Consider the following 18,022-nt stretch of genomic DNA (forward strand, 5'->3'; position numbering starts at 1 on the left):
CAAACAAACGTAACAAGCATACCCCAAATCAATAACACAACCAACTGTATGTTCAATTAAAACACATGTACATACACACAAAAGTAAAACAGAGGTGGGTAGAGATTATAAAAAAAGCTTATCTATAAAAATGAGTTTTTAGCAGCTTTTTAAAAGAAACTACAGATTCGGCAGACCTGATGTTACCAGGAAGATTGTTCCAAAGTTTAGGAGCTGCCACTGTAAATGCAAAATGCACGATCGCCTCTGGAACTAAAATTTGAATGAGGAACTGTTAGAAGACCCTGATCAGATGACTGAAGATAATCAAAGAGGAAACTGCTGATCAGGAGATGACAATATGCTGAGGTGGAAGAACACGTAGCTGGTAGGCGAAGCTTGCATTGCAAAGTAGTGCCAAACAGAGGCTTTCTAGATGAAAAATAAAATGATTCTCAATTGGTGTACAATGAGACAGCACTGATTTTTGGCCCATTGTTAACTAAAACCCACTAAATTACACTGAGAAACCAAACCCCTCTGTTACGCTGTATAAACTAGTTTTCCCACTAGTTTTCAAAAATACAGAAATTTCCTTTTAAGATGAAACTGCATCATTTTTGCCAAAATGCAATGCTGATTTGTTGGTATATCAAATCTAAATCTGTATTTTACATTTCTTGAAGAGAGTGCATATAACTGCCTGATGAACAAAAGCCTTCTGGGGAAGCATGTCCCTGGCCTCTCCAAAGTTTGGGCTAAGCCCTAGATATTTAACACTTGTGGTTTGTCTCTTGGCAGGGGTATAAAACAGGTTTTGATATTTCTTCATTTTTACTTGTATTAAATAAAAGTTTCAAATTCTGGAGTTCTAGTGACAGCCCTGTCTACCAATGTTAGACAAAGTTGCTCTGAGGTTAACTTTTTTATACCATCCATTTATACTCATTGTAACATAAGTGACTGAAATAGGTTTAAATTTGTATATCAGTAATGTAAAACTACTAATGCTAATATTAAAGGTCATTTATAAGTGAAGGACTAAAATATTCAGAGTGGTTTTTGGCTGTTGCTTTTTCATTTCAGGTTCTGAGCCCATAACTGCTACAGTAGCTGTCAGAGAAATTTGTCACATCTCCGGTATGTCTGTGTGAGACTGCAGGAATGTGAGCGACGACAGCACTGAACAAAGTTTCTCTGAAGGCACAGCAGTAAAATATAAACTGAAATCTTTTTCACTCTGAGAGCTTCAGCTCTGGGCTTTTCCACAATTCCCCATTTCTCGTAAGCATTCCTGTCAGAGACTTGTATGAACTGGTGTGTTTTTCCTTGGTGTGTGTGATCTGCATGCATGTTTGCGCTTGTGTGCTCAGCATTGATGACATGGGATGATTGTTCAAGAATCTGAATCACCTATAGTCCTTTCTTTCTTAGATTACGACACAGTTTACTCAGAGGAAAAGTGCCTCCGGACACAGAAAATATGCATTTAAATTTGTGACACTGGGATTTTATTCCCTAGAGAGAATACATGTCTGTTTATCAAAAAAAAAAAAAAAAAAAGTTTTTTGTTTACAGTGTTTAAGCACATCTTTTCTCCCACATTAGGACCATACAGACTGTATATAGAGATAAATATACAGAGCAAGGCAAATAAGACAAAAAGAGGAAGAGGGAGATTAAGGGACACACCTCTCTGCCTCCCTCTCTCTTGCAGCATGTTGGAGCCTGTGGGGCAGGATGTGATTCAGTTTATTATGGACTGAGCGAGTTGACTCTGTCGCACAGGAGAAACACTATCAGAGCCGGACCAAGCAGCAGAGGATTAAATCTGAAAGACAATACAGAGAAACATCAAGTCCTGGAAAGGTCAGTCACTCTTACTGGAAAACTCTCATCACTTTGATTTTTGGACAAGTTTTTCCTTCAAAGTCTCTGTCAGATTTTTACAAATATCTGCTTCTTTTCTCATCTTTCCTTCATCTTAAAACAATAATTTACTTTTCGTGACTTGATTATTTACACTTAGCAGATATATTACAAACTTATGACTCATTATTTCAAAACTTTGGACTGCGACTTAATCCGTTGCTCTTACTTTACTGGAAACACTGGCAGTCTTGTGTGGTTTGCAGTGTTTTGGAGATTTTCTGTTTTTTTAACATTTCTCAGGTTTTCTTTTGTTGTTTTTCAACCAAATTACAGCTTGAAATGATCAAAACCAAATTATTACTTTCTTTTTTCTTATTTCACTCTTTCTCTGTGGTTTTCAGCATTAATAACAGCAGACTTTTCTTAGATTTGTTGAAGATTATACACTACTTGTCTCTCTTCGTCATTTTAAACATAGATAACACCAGACCATTTCACCTCATAAACTAAGGTTGTCGAAATGTTCCAATCCTTTTTGATACCACAAGTTATAGAAGAACAAAAACAGTTATTTTAATCAGAAACAGTGTTGGAAAGTACCAGATCTTTAAATTGACACAGACGATCTTCATATTCTTACCAAAACTGCTGTAAGCAAAAGAGAGAGCACTGTTTGATTTTCGGAAATATGCTGGCAGCACTTCATCTAGTCTATTTCTGGGATTAAGACACTGAAATTTCCAAGTAATTAGTGAAAATATGGTTTAAAAAGCCCATCGCAGTTTAAATCTCAGTTCATTACACTGGTACAGGGTTGGTTCGTGGTTTAACCAAACACAGCCTTAGGCGCTGAAAAATGAAGTCAATGAGCAAGTGCAAAAATCTAGTGTCCTCTGGAGGCAGGCTTCAGAAGTACCCGAAGTCGCATTTACACCCATGTTAAAATCTAGTCTTTTACAGCCAGAAATAAACGTGTTTACTGCCTGGTACAAAAAATAATAGTTCATGTCTTTATGGGCTTTAGATCAGATACAAGATATTTGTGTCTTTAACTTATTAAATAAAAAAAAGTTTTGTATTCAAACCAGTAGGAGAGTTCCTTGATACCAGTATTTCCCTGACATTTTGTACTACTGAAAAATCATATTCATCAAAACTGTCTAGATAGAAACTTTTGGAAACCTCATCCACCCTATTTGAGTCTTGAGGTATAAAATTAAGGACTTGGCTGCCTTTTGGAGACAATTTATACAATTAAAAAATAATAATACAGTTTGTTGTGCCATTATTGGCATTAACAGATCACCAAAAAGTCTGTGATCAATTTCTGTGTTGTTAATTGGCCAGGAGTGGTTTCAACACTCCTCATATCTGGCTATTAAGGTATCATATTTTCTTTATCTACTCAAGATTGTCTTCTGGATCCATAGATTAGTTGATAATATCAGTTTTTCTCACTACTCCTGATGTACAGGCTGCAATATCATAACCTGCAAAGCAGATGGGCCAGATTCCATGTCTGTCATCAGCCAGATCCGACTTGCAAATCTCCAATCCAAAAAGTTTGTGCCAGGTCTGAGAATGGATTGGATCAATCAGTGTCAGAATGAGGTGGTAGCTATGGATGGGGTTAGTTGTACTGGAAGCTGGTAGCAATTGACTTGGATGTAGCTATAGTACAGTGGCATTTTACACCCATGTAGCCTGTTGAACCAGCTATGCGTAAGTTCTGCCTTAAGTTATGGTGTTAAGTCCACACTAAATCCTACATTGAAACTGGTTAAGTTCTAGCTTAAGTTGTGTCACTGTTCTGTTGCACCACAGATATAAGGTTGATCTTAACTAGTAGAGATTTACGTCCAAACTAACCAAAATATTGTTGCAGATGTGACGCATTCTCTTACTTTAACCAATTACTAAAAAGCATTTTTTAACCCAGTGTTTACTACAGATGCTAATGGCTAAAAATAACTTATGCTGACCGTCATTAATCCTCACACAGCATTCAGCGTGCATGAAAAACATGACAAGGCATTTTGCATATGTGAGTATTGAAGCCTACAGCCTAAACCTAGAGCCAATACAAAATAACAACACTGACATCGAGAGGTGAAATTCCTAATAACACGAGATAATTTAACAGTGGACAGCAGAAATTACCTCCGCTCATGGAAAACAACCGTGTTATTGATCATGGACAACGCAGTGCAGACACCAAATTGCAGGTAAAATCCTAAACTCCTCTAACCTTGAACCACTTGTGCCCGGTTAGAAAGTGACAGGACCAATTAGCGACAAGGGGCAGCGAAGTCGTGACGTAAGCAAGCAGCGACAAGAGGCCGTTGCAGTTATGCTGGAAGACGTTAGCATGGATGCTGCTAAAGTGCCAGTTTTATCAGAACTTGACGACATGTCTTTGTTAAAAGAAGAACAAAGAACAACAGTGAGTTGCTTTCTTTCACGTGTTTTGTTTTAACACGTAAAGATGTGACGGACAGAACGTTCATCCAATCACCCTCAAGGCTCTGCCGTTTCCCAAACGCTGTCTGTGAGTGGTTTTCTAGGTTAATTTCTCTCTAATAAAGACAAAAAACATCAAAATAAATCTTTAAACAAAACACAAACAAAGAAAAGGACCACACTCAAAGCTTTTCATGATGCAGAACATGTTTTTGCCCTTAGCAGTAGTTACTGGCAGGGTTTAGCTTTACTATGAGCCTGTGTGTACAATGGCTGCTGTTGGAGCAGTTAGCTCAGATGTAGCCATAGCAGAAGTTTTAGCTGAACTGACCCTTACTACCAGCCTCAGGATGAGTTTTATCCAATAACATTTAGCTATTGGTAAATAACGTAAGTTAAGTAAGTGTCTTACTGCTAAACTTACATTTCTTATCAGCGCTGTGCATGCCTACTAATCCATTTTGTCTTGTTGCTCATAATAATGTTTATAGCTTACAATTAAATAGTTTCCATCTTTGCCATTCAAGTTTAATGTTTAGAAATATTCAACGGCCCATCTTGTATTACCACCTGTCCTATATAAAGACATTATAATATAGATTGCAGAAGATAAAATCCCAGACAATGAATTCAAGTTTTACAGCAAAAAAAAACCAATATTGCTTTCTCAAGACTTTTATAATCACTTCCATGATAACACAACCACTATCAATATCATTTGACTTTCACTGGGATCAACCAAAGTTTAAAAGCTGCTATCAAGACAGCCCTGAACTGTCATAAAGCATTGTTGCCTGTAGCAGGGCTGTAACAGCTTCAAGATCCTGTTGTTGTTTAAAAAAGTTGTACTTTTTGTAAAGAATCTGCCATTTCACAGAATCATTGACTCCACTTGACATCCTTTCTGAGTTGTACAGTCTCTTCTTTCCAACATCATTTTAACAGTGATGTACATCTGGCTTTGATTGTTTACCCGTACACTCTCATTTAAAGCCACCAGGGGAAAATAAACAGTTTGTTTTAGTGGGACAGAGAAAGGAAACTAGGACTTTATCAGGAAATAAGGACTTGTAAGGACGTCTTTTCACATGCGAGAATGTGGCTTTGCAGAGATCTTATAATATCTGAACCAATTACTGTCTTTCCACATCATCAGTGTTTGATTTTTAAATTTAGCATATATAAATCAGGGTCAGTATTACAGGTCAGTCCTCTGTGAGCTTTGCCCTGTGGGGTGCCTTTCTCCATGTGAACGGGCAGTGGGAAAGAATCCAAAGATGAGAAAATATGACTCTAAATGAATCAAAGTTTGTGTCTTAATAATGCTCTTTTTCATACAGCACTGCTCGTGCTTGGCATGTTTTAGCACGCTGACTCTGAGTTTGAGCGTGGCTGTTTGCCACAGGGTCTGATGTGAATACTTTAGAGGCTGCGTCAGGGCGGCAGACATCCTCTTGAAACAGTCTGTGTACCATTAATGAATACTATTTTGTTAGGTTTATTCAGTTGCTTGGGGACTGTTTCTGCCAGACCATCAGTACTGACATCAAGTGGAGAAATACAACAATTAACTTACCATAATATGAATAAAGGTGCAGAAAAAATGAAGATATGGTAATCAACTGTCATCATAAGTTATATGATAAGATCATAAAATTGATTATTTATTAAAAGGTTTGACTTATCTTAAAGAAAAGCTCAACAGCTGTTTTGGGAAGAAATATGGAATCAATCTCTTGCTATGTGCTACTGACTGACTGGTCGCTTTCATGTTGTTGGTGGAAAGCTTGAGCCTCCTTGTTGTGGCTTTTAGTGTTGATTTTTTTACTCAGAACTCAGTACTTTTTAAAATGTTAAGCACAATACTTCACTCAAAATATACTTAAATAAAAGTAGTGATTTTAAACTACTCAAAAAAGTACAAGTACACAAAAAAGCTACTCATTTGAACTAAAATCATGATGAAAAGCTGATATAATAGTTTATATTAAGCACTTTTGGGAAGAAATATTGTGTGGAGACACACTTTTTTCATAGAAATGCATCACTTTTGTTTTCCTGTTGGTCTATCATAACCTAACATGCCAGATAGAGCGTTTCACATATCCATTCATCTGGAAAACCTCCAGTAAAAAGCGTTTGAGAAGGGGGTACTTTACAAAACTTCCTGGAAGCTGACTGGACAAACTTTCTGAACGTTCCTTAATACAGGCCAATCACATCAACTAGACAAAAGGAGGTAGTCGGCATGCCCAGCTCTGGTAAGTAGCATGAGCTTGGCAGACATGCATTGTCATAGTTTACCATTAATAGAGCTTGTTGTTTGGCAACATCTTGTCCACGCTTTTGAAATTATGGTATACAAATGACACTATCTATGAAATAAGCCAGACTGGGGCTGAAGCTTCACTTTAATTTAGTTGCAGCAAGTAACAAGCAGACACAGAGAGTCTGATGGGGAGTCTTGAAGAGTTGGAGCGTTTATTGTTTGCACTCTGTTACCCACTCCACAGCCATGCATGCACACTGAGCGATTCACTAAAAGGCACTCATTAAGAATGATCCTGGAACGGGGGGTGGACCATCTCTTTCAGCACCTTTTAACTGTCTCATAGTATTGCTATCAGTATAAACCATTTCCTTGAAGAGGAAGTTCATATTTGCAACTTGTTCCTGTTATTGCTTTAAATACAATGACAGTACATGACACGCAAACATGCTGACATTTACAGCGAGGAGATGTTTTATCAAAAAAGATGTCTAAAGCACGTTTTGAGAGAGCAAAGATCCTTCACAGATATTTCTCAGAAGTAAAAGTAGTGCACAAGCATCTGACTTCGCTTTTCAGTTTCAGTGTCGATGCTTTTGAAAAAAGTGAGAGATATTCACGCAAACATCTGCTGAGTGACTTTAATGATAAGGTAGGATGGAGCACGCTGCAGCAGAGATTTGATCAGCTTTAAAAGCAGGTGTTCATCATGTACTGACACAGACAAGAAAAACACATTTGTGCCTATAACAAGGGCTGCAAAAACAGATTTCTATCTCTATAACTGCCGACTAACACGCAGTCAGCAGTGAAAACGCGACTGAGTGCAGGAGGAAGTTAAAACATCAGTCTTTCTATGCAAAATACTGACAAAAGCAGTACAATACAAGAAGATTATTCACCAGGATAAGAATCAAATACTGAATAAAAATGATAAATTAGGATAAAGCTTCTTTTATTTTTTAGATTGAGGGAATATGAATATAATATATACATAAGAAATATATTAAATAGAAATAAATATATCAAATAAAACCTAAAATATGATGATATAATAGTTAAATAAATTTATGTGTATAAACTTGTAGAATTCCAAACTTTTATTTTGTAGGAGTCATGCACAAAAGACTCTTACTAACACAAGAAAATTAAGATGTATTGTAGAGACGTGTCAGCTGCACAAATCAGGACTGATACAGATGTTTAAAATAACATTTCAGCTAAATACCGACACAGTGCCAATGCCTTTTTAGTTATTTCTGTGTAATTCTTCTATTCTGTTTTTAGTAGAGTATGTCCAGTACAGACTGTTTGTTGCTGATCTTCCTCAGAAATGCTGTGAGCTCAACATTTTCTTTCATATTTGTGATTCCATCTTCTTCCTGACACAAACCTTTTTTCTGAATCACCAGTTATGTGTACTAACTTGCCAACATTAAATTCATGTGAAAAACAGATACAAACCAGTAAGTGACATCACTGCATGCCACACCATTGTACATAGGTGGATGTCTGTCGACAGAGCAGCTGATACCAGTGTTTAACTGATACATGAATCATCCCGAGTGTATTCAGGAGTGTCCTGTTAACAAGTAAACAAAAATGATCTTAATGGTTGCCATCCATCCTTCCATCTTCTACACGCATATCCAGTTTGAGGTCTTGGAGAGGTGGAGCCTATCCCAGCTGCCATTGGGCAAGTGGCAGGGTACACCCTGGACTGGTCGCCAGCCAATCACAGGGCAGACAATCACACCTATGGCCGATTTAGAGTCACCATTCAACCTAACAAGCATATTTTTTGGTAGTGCGAGGACTGGAGGAGTGCTGTGAGGCAAAAGCGCTTACCCCCTGCACTGCTGCACAGCCCATAATATTAACCAGTATTTTAAAAAAAGAAACAGAAGAAATCATCTTCATGCTTGAAAAAAAAATCTTCTTAAAAGCCATGGTGACTTAGAAAAGTGACCTGAAATTTTACAAATAACTGAAGCTTGGAAAGTCTCTTAAAAACTCATTTAAAAGATAAATGAAGCTAATAAGGGGTTAACAGACTAAATATGTATATCAAGCTCTGAATGTATTGCACTACATTTTGGTAGGAGATAATTCTGCAGTTTCTTTGCAGTTAAAAGCAGTGCCTACAAAAAATGTTCATCCCACTGGATGTTTTACCCTTCTCTTGATTCTATAGATCAATTATGATCAATATAATTTGCCATTTTTGACAAAGGAAAAAAAAAGATTTCATGTCCAAGTGAAAACAAATTAGTACAAAGTAAAGTCAATTAAATAAAAACATGTAGTGTAAAATAAGTGACTGCATAAATATTCAGCTCCTTTAAAGTGACTGACCTAATTCAACAGAGGTCCAGTGAACTGGTGCTTTAGCCTCATAATTTGTGAAATGGGGAACACCTGAGTGTGATTGTAGTATAAAGACACCTGTGCCTGGAAGGTCCAATCACTGGTTAATCAGTATTCCTGGCTACCATTACACCATGAAGGCAAAAGAACACTCCAAACAGCTCAGTAAAAGGTTATTAAAAAGCACAATCTTCCCCTGGAGCTCAGTTAAATCCATCATCAAGAGATAGAAAGAATTTAGCACATGTGTAATTCTGCCTTGATCAGACCGTCCTCACAAACAGAACGACCGTGCAAGAAGACTAGTGAGAGAGGCCACCAAGACACCTATGACTACTCTGAGGGAGTTCCAAGCTTCAGCAGCTGAGATGAGAGAAAGGCTCTGCATACAACAACTGCTGTCTGGGTTCTTCACCAGTCAAAGCTTTATGTGAGAGTGGAAAAGATAAAGTCACTATTGAAGAAAAACTCATGCCAAATCCCAACAAGAGTTCACCAAAAGGCATGTGGGAGACTCCATGGTCTAAGTGGAAGAAACTTCTTTGGTCTGATTAGACCGAAATGGTGCTTTTTGGCCATCAGACAAGATGCTTTGTTTGGAGGACAACAAACACTGAGCATCACCATAAACACACCATTCCCTCTGTGAAGCACATGGTGGCAGCATCATCTTGTGGGGATGCTTTTTGGCAGCTGGCCCCCGAAGGGTTGCAAAGGTAGCAGGTAAAATGAATGCAGCAAGATACAGGAAAATCTTGGAGGGCATTCTTATTTAACTGTATGAGAACTATGGCTTAGGAGAAGCGTACAATGAAAAGCTACACAGAAATGGTTTAAGACAACATGGTGAATGTCCCAGAGTGGCCGAGCCAAAGCTCAGACCTCAGTCCAACAGAGAATGTGTGGCTGAACTTCAAAAAGACTGTTCATGCTTGATCCCAGTGCAACCTGACAGAGCTTGAGCAGTTCATAAAGAAAACTGGTGTAAAATTGCTGTACAGATGTGTAAGCCTAAGACCTATCAACACAGACTCAGAGCTGTGATTGCAGCCAAAGGTGTATCTACAACATTCTAACTTGAAGGGGGTGAATATTAATGCAGACACTTATTTTATATCACATATTTTTATCCAATTGACACCACTTATAGAAATCTGTTTTCACTTTGACATTAAATAGTTTTGTGTTTTTTTGACAAAAAAAAATTTTATTCACCGTAATGGATTTATAATATTAATAAAAAGGTAAAACATCCAAGAAGGTGAATACTTTTTAAAGGTACTGTGCAAACACCAATGATACAACTGAAATTAATACAAATTTAGGCCAAAATACCAAACCCAATTACCAATCTAGACACTAAAAGGCACCCTGGATTGTTATCTTTGAAGGTGAGAGACTGAGTGATGTTCTGGAAAAGTGTTGTTTTAGATCAGTCAGTTGTTTCACTTGAGTTTAAATGGTTAAAACTGTCTGTTTTTTTTATTATTTTGCAAGTAAAGGTAATAGAAACGGAAGATCCAAACATACTTTATTAACTTTATATTATTTCATCTCTCATCCTCAGGTTCATCTCTCCTCCCAGCATGAACAACTCCTTGAATCCTTCCCTCTTGACCGCTCTAACAGGCCAGAATGACTCAAACCCAGAGAGTGAGAGTGTAGTGAGCAATGACTTCTCCACCGCACTGGGCGCCCTCATCCTCAGCCTGGTCTTCCTACTGGGTGTCCCTGGAAACCTCTTCATCGTCTGGAGCATCCTGGCACGCACTCGGCAACGCTCGGTCACCACCCTCCTCATCCTCAACCTGGCATGTGCAGACGGCTTCCTTATGGCACTCACTATCTTCTTCATCATCTACCTGGCCAAGCAGACGTGGGTGTTTGGTGACATCATGTGCAAAGGCCTCTTCTACCTGTGCAACTCCAACATGTATGCCTCCATCTTCCTGATCACACTGATGAGTGTACACAGGTTTGTGGCCGTGGTGTTTCCCAGAAAAGCTCCGTCTCTGGTCAGCAAGAAGATCATTAGGAGGGTGCTGGTGGGCATGTGGGTGCTAGTGATGGTGATCGCTATCCCATCGCTGGTGTTTCGAGATGTGAGAGAGGACAAAGATGAGAGGAATAAAACAAGATTGGTGTGTGCCCCCAATCACACCTTGCCTCGACACGTAAGTAAACTCAGAATAAGAACCATTATCTGGTGTTAATCTGAATATACTAAAGCACCAACATGAAGACAGTAATTACTTGGTATCTGAGCAGATATCTGAACTGCTGAGGAAACAGGAAGTAACTCTGCTTGAAAGGAAAAAGTTTTAATCAAACCCATGTCAGGTCATTATTCAAACTACTAACAAGTCCATTTGCCTATTTTGTTCAAAAGACCAAAATTAGATAAGAGAAGATTAAAAATGATTCCCATAGCTGAAGTAAACCATCAACTCAAGAATGAAATTCATTTAAGCATCTAAAGAAGTGCAATTGAACTCTGAAGAGCTGATTAGAGGTGGAAATCCTTGGCTAATAATGATAAAATCTCAGTGTACCAGGCCTATTTCCATTACTAATTTATTGCCAGACAATCATACAGGACTACATAATGATTTCAAATACTTGCAATCCAGTGTAGGATTAATGCAGCCTGTATACTCACTGAAATTTGATGTCAGTACCAGCTTTCATAGGGCCTCATCCACCAATCTCTTCTAAAGACCTTTCTTATATTTGTATAAAAAAGTCTCCCAGAGAAACCTACATGGGATTTATGACATGTTCTTAAACTTCTACATTGTTCTTAAATTGATGGATGCCAGATGATCCTAAGGTGGTAGCACACACACATTTTCTGTAGCTAGCTTAGAAATCACCAGTGCAAACATAGAAGGTACATAGGAATGAGAAAAGAAGTAAGATATCAGTATTATCCAAATTGAAATAAACTGTTAAAACAATAACAATATTTTGAAATATTTTTAAAAGCTCTGAAGTGGATTTAGTGCTGGTCTAAATGACCAAGACAGTCTGGCTGGAGACCATTTAACTCTGACTGCCAATCTCCCAGACCGTTTATCCGAGTTGTGTATATTTGAAAATGGAAATACATTCTGCAACTTTCAAAATAAAGTCAGGTTAAACATCTGTTTAGGTTTGGGTAAGGGTTAAAGGGATATTTCAGGATTTTTTAAGTTGGGTCATATGAGGTACTTGGCTATAGTTGTGGTATTAGCCTCCAGTGATTTCCGTGAAAGTTGCTACTGTTGTTATTACGAGCTCAGAGATTCGTGACATAATGGCTAAAGATGGGAATGTATAATCCACGTAGTTTAACCAGTTTTATGTAAAAACGGACTAAGAAAGTATGTTGGCTCGCCTGTGTCAAAAATATACAGTTTCGTATAGCTGTATAGCCATTATGCCGCAGATCTCTCTGAGCTTGCAGTAACCACTGGAGCAACTTTAACAGAAATCACTGGAGCCTAATGCCACTACTATAGCCAAGTAACTCACATGACACAACTTCAAAAATTCCAAAATATCCCTTTACGGTAATGGTTAGGAAACCAAAAATAAAAAGTCCAAAACATGACCTGCAAAATCTGATTACAAAACACTTAATAAAGCTGAGTAAATAGTCTGCTTACAAGAAAAACATTATAACACAGCTAGCATACTTTATCTATATAGCTATGTAGATAAAGTAGCTGCTTAGCTATGTAGATAAATTAGCTATGTAGCTAACATAGCTGCATAACTAACGGAGCTAAAGCAAGGCCCATAAAGCAGCCACATAAACTGCTTATCTAGGTATCTAAGTTAGATCTAGCTACATTTGCTAAAGCTCACATTGCTAAAGCTAACTTAGCTATAGATAATGTAGCTAGCTACATTGCTAACTTAGCTAGGTAGCTGATGCTAAGCTCAAAAAGCAGCCTGTAAGCTATGTAGGTATGTTAGCTAAGTAGCTATGTTAGAATTGTAGCTCTATTACCTATAGTTAAGTTAGCTTTAGCAATGTGAGCTATAGCAAATGAGCAGTCTGTGAGAGTGGCCTTCACAAATGTACAGTCTACAGCCAGATCCTTCTCCAAATGACACCGAAGGGGAGGATTTGGTCACAGTATCTTTAGCAAAAGTAGTGGGTATTAAATATGTTCTACAAACACATTAACGGGTGAAATCATTAGTTCAATCAGTGCTTTTACCAGAAATGGCAGTCATCATACTGTACCAAAAAAGGATGTATCCTAGATGAGTAGAGAAATAGTCCTATTGAGAGTGTGGGTTCTTTTTTTTAAGTTTGTTTTGATTAAAACATACATTTGTTCTAAAACCTGTTGCTTAAAAATACTATTAAGAATACTATTATGTTGATGCAGACATACTTCTTGGTGAAGTTAGGTATTAATTGTTTTAAACAAGTGTCTAAAAGCCTTTACATGTGCTAAATTTATATCCATAATTTAACATTTTGAAGCTCAGATCAAACACTGCATGTTTACATAAATCCCATATTCAAGTCATATACGCTTTTTAAATGATATAAAAGCATCCAATTTTAAGCAATTATATATATATATAATTTTTTTTTTTCAAATTGTGCCATTCTTAATCTAGCCCATTTGAGGGCTGAGTATAAAATTAAACATTTTATCCTATCATATAAGCTCTCAAACAACTGGAGTGTTCTTAGATGTTGTTCTTACCTGAGAACAAATCAGAGATAATAAAAATTTGGAGAGCATCGGAGTCTTCTCCAAAACTGCATAAGGGAGGTAAAGAGCAAATTTCCTCTTAAGAACAGTTGGTGAATGAGGCCCATTGTGCTTCATCTCTTAAAGGGATACTTATGTATTTCAGAAGTGGGGTTGTATGAGGTACTTGTCATTAGTAGACGTATTAGTCAGCTTAAGGTCATATAAAAAAAAATTGAGAAACCACAGCAAAATGATCACTTTCTCTGATTTTAAAGTTCATGGGTATGTGTTTGAGTAAAATGAACAGTTGTGTTTTATTCTACCAGCTACTGACAACATTTTCCCCAAATTCCAAATAAAAATAATGTCATTCAGAGCATTTATTTGCCAAAAAGGAAAAATGGTTAAAATGTCAAAAAGATGCAGTTTTTTCAGACCTCAAATAATGCAAAGAAAACAAGTTCATATTCATTTATAAACAACACAACACTTATATTTTACCTTAGGAAGACTTCATAAATCAGTATTTGGTGGAATAACCCTGATTTTTAATCACAGCTTTCATGCGTCGTGGCATGCTCTCAAATTAGCTGATGGTCATCCTGGTCACTGGAGAGTCATTTTCGCCCCCTGCCAGGCTGTAGATTTGTTTTCCCCATTGTCTGCTGCTTGACCTTGTTCTTATGAACCACTGTCTTAGAATTTTAAAGATGGAAGCAGCCTGAGGCTCACTGTATCCCTCTGCCAGTAATGCCAGAATTAAATCTTTCTGTCCCTCACGCAAACTTCTTTTCAACTGCTCCAATTCCAGTTACTTTTGAGGTACTACTAGCACTGTTTTGTGCCATCTAGCTGGTCCTATTGCAAGAGGATAGTGATGACCACAGCAGTGGTTTTTCTACTTTACCTCTTGTTGAATAATATTTGGTTCAGGTGATCCTCTCATCAGTATCTCATTAAGTAGAATGAAGTGTGCTTGTGTTGAAATTCAACAGACGCTGGAGTGGAATGGCTGTCATACATGTAGGGATGCTGATCTCAGAAAAAAATGCAGTGGTCTTAATTTTTTTGAGGGCTGTATTGACCTCAATGTGTTTTTTTGGCTTGGTTTTAGTGTTGGCATCCTGGTTAGTCTCTTCTTTCAGTAGCCTCACTGACAGATCCTTTGGTTAGTGTATATACTCCTGACAATTACCTCATACAACCCTACTTTAAAAATACAAAACCCTCCCTTTAACTTATCATCACCACTGTCTAAAACTGCTGTCACTTTTCAGTTTCTGCAGTTTGCTTCCATTCATGTAACCTTTAACCATGTCAGTAGTGCCACCTTGTGGAGTCTCACAGTAGTGATTTTGTAAGTCAAATGGTCATTGAAACCTATGTAGAGCATTTTTATTATTAAAATATCAGTATCTGACACATGTGATTGAACAAATATATTATGAGTGAAGATGACAGTACATTCCTGTACTGATCCCCTTCTGCTGAGTAATGTGCAAGCATACGCAAAGTTAAATGTAACAGGTAGGCTTTAGTATATTCAATAATAAGGAGCAGATACAGAATTAAGGCTAATAAACAGACTTGTACTGATATAATGTTCTCAAAGCCACCTTTGTTATTAGGGGCATTATAAACAAGCTCTAGACCAGTGTTACTCAACCCTGCTTAACCAAAGAGCCACATTGTTGAAAAATACCTTTGCAAGAGCCACAATCTAAGTGGTAAAAAGTGGCAAAAATGGGTTAATGTAGCAATAAAGATAATTTAGAAGTGGCAAATATGGTCAAAAAGTGGCAAAGAAGTGGCAAAAAATGGGCGAAAATTGGCAAAGTGGGTTTAAAACGGACAAAATTAGGTAAAAAGTGGAAATAAAAAAAACACTCCAGCACTTCAGAGCTGTCACTTGAGTTAGCCGAGCTACTAACTAGCTAACAGCTAGCAAGCAACAACCCTTTACTCAAAGCAACCACGTCATTAATAATGCATTTTACGTCCATCTAATTACTACAAAGGGAAGTGATAGGAATAAAAAGTTCCAGATATGGTTGTCATGAATAAAGAAAAAAAGTCGCAGCATCACAAACACTTAGAATAGCAGCCTTTTAGCAAGTTAAGTTGTGCTAAAGCTAGTAATTCATGTGGTGTCTGTAGTTGACCTACTCTTGAAAATGAGCTGTATGCATTAATATATCTATTTAGAAATTACCAAAATAAGAAGGATGTTGTGTGTAACATAAATACATTTATGAACCAAAAACACTTGTTTTTAATTTCTGACTGGCTTTTCCCAGAAGTGATGTAAGATTCAAAGACCAAAAGAAAAACAATTTTAGTAAAAAACAAACAGAAAATTACTTCAACATTTTCTTTTCTACTTTAAGGTTTTTATCTTTGTTTGAAAAAAGATCACTTTTGTGCATTCTTCCTTCTTATAATTTACTCTGCCTTGTTTTTTTTTTTGACTATTCTCTATCAGTGTGTTCAGACACACATATTTTTATCCCAGTGATAACGTATGCTTTGTATGCTCTTTGTATGCAGGTGAGGTTTCAGTACGCCTTCGAGACTGTAGCTGGATTCATTCTTCCTTACGCGGTCATTATAACGTGCTACGTCCTCATCCTGAGACGCCTCAGACAGACAAAGTTTCGCAGAAAGGTCCGCAGTGAAAAACTGATCCTCGCTATTGTGGTGATGTTTGGCCTCTTCTGGCTGCCGTACCACGTTATCAACATGATACAGGTGATTGAGAACATGGTGGAGGTATTATTTATTAAATTAATGCTCAGTTTAGTTTAAGGATGAAGGCTCTGATCTCTTACATGAAACTGATGTTATTTTTATTTTGTCTAAGGTGGCAACTGAGTGGTACGGCGATAAATCACCCACAAGAGAAGTGTAAGTAAAAAAAATATTTAAATTTGTTAATTTTCACCCACAATCTCAAACTAAATTCAACATTTTTTCATTTTGACATAAGACCTTTAATTGGAGTTGCAAATACATAAAATAACTGCAACATAAATAGGGCAAATGTATTTGAAAGATACAAAAGTTTGGTGTTGTTTTTTTTTTTATCTCTTATCAAGTTTTTAGGTATTTATAGTTGATTTGGATTTTTTTATTTTTTTACAGTTATGTAGCACTTCAGTGTTGGTTCATGTCTGTCATGTCAGACAGCTCAGTAACCTTTAAAGCCACAGACACAGAAACAGCTCGTTCTGAGCAAGGCTGAAACAGAGAGGTTTTCAGACATACAAAAATCCAACACTGGCGTGCTTTTGCAGCAACAGACCTCTGACCAACATAAACTTGTCTTAAAAAAGTGAAATATGTCCCCTTTAAGTGGCAGTTATTTGTGTTGGAATACCAGATTCTTCAATCAAATATAACAGTATTTTTAACATTCTTTACATCTACAGTCTGGACGATATTGCTAAATCCAGCCGTGCCGTGACGTCAGCTCTGGCCTTCATCAGCAGCTGTGCGAATCCCGTCCTTTACACCTTTGCTGGGAAATCCTACATAAAGAAGAACGGCCTCGCATTCATGGCCCGGCTCTTTGAGGGAACGTCTATGGATCAAGTAGGGACCAAAAAAAGTCGAGACCAGAGTAAAGACTCTGCTGGAGCCAGTAATTTAAATTCAACACACAGCACGGGGACGCCTCCTTTGAGAAATGGGAGATGAGCATCAAATGAACTTTGTGCATTACCAATGGCACTGTGACAGAGAAAATATATAAAACTACATGTTGATTGTATAGATTTGAGAAAAACTTTAGAAATAAGTTCTTAAGAAGAACTTAGGGATATGATCCACCATCTTAAAGCTGGCCATAAAAAATAAAAATTAATTGTAAATAATTTATGCTGAAAGTGCCAGTTTGACTGCTTACCTGTGGGGCTGGTAATGGAAATCTGGTTGTTTTTTTTCTTTTTACCTTCTCCATACATAAGGACTGTAAGAAAGATCTTGCTGGGGTTTTTTTGTGACTTTTTATGTCTGTAAGAATTTCACTTTCCTAATGAAAACATAATAAATATTGATTTGTCCAATAAAGAGTTGCATTTAGGTAATTAATACAACTTCTCTTAAAGTCCTATGTAGCATTTATGTGATTTTTCTAATGAAATAGGTAATAAATAAATAGTAGTCTAATATCAGTGGTTATATTTTCTCCTTTTCACCTCCTTGTATTCTAATATTGTCATACAAACCCAAACCTACTGTAATTTATATCCAGGCCACTGTAAAAACTAACATGAATTTTATTCAGAAATACTGAGTTCTATGTCGAAATGAACAGGTTAAATCCACTGACCCTTTCTTTTTCAAAACATTTTCATAAATCATCTCTTCATTTCAC

The 18,022-nt window shown here is 37.1% G+C and overlaps 1 protein-coding gene across 1 annotated transcript; it reads left to right on the forward strand.

The window, feature by feature from the left end:
• The first annotated feature begins 1,757 nt into the window (after window positions 1-1,757).
• Window positions 1,758-17,628, forward strand: ltb4r2b (leukotriene B4 receptor 2b). Its single transcript, XM_041804206.1, has 5 exons — window positions 1,758-1,848; window positions 10,515-11,121; window positions 16,195-16,395; window positions 16,508-16,551; window positions 17,076-17,628. Exons 2-5 carry the CDS (start codon window positions 10,534-10,536, stop codon window positions 17,341-17,343), a joined length of 1,101 nt encoding a protein of 366 aa, XP_041660140.1. The 5' UTR covers window positions 1,758-1,848; window positions 10,515-10,533; the 3' UTR covers window positions 17,344-17,628.
• The last annotated feature ends 394 nt before the right edge of the window (window positions 17,629-18,022 follow it).

This window comes from Cheilinus undulatus, linkage group 13, assembly GCF_018320785.1.
Source record: "Cheilinus undulatus linkage group 13, ASM1832078v1, whole genome shotgun sequence".
Taxonomy (NCBI): Eukaryota; Metazoa; Chordata; class Actinopteri; order Labriformes; family Labridae; genus Cheilinus; species Cheilinus undulatus.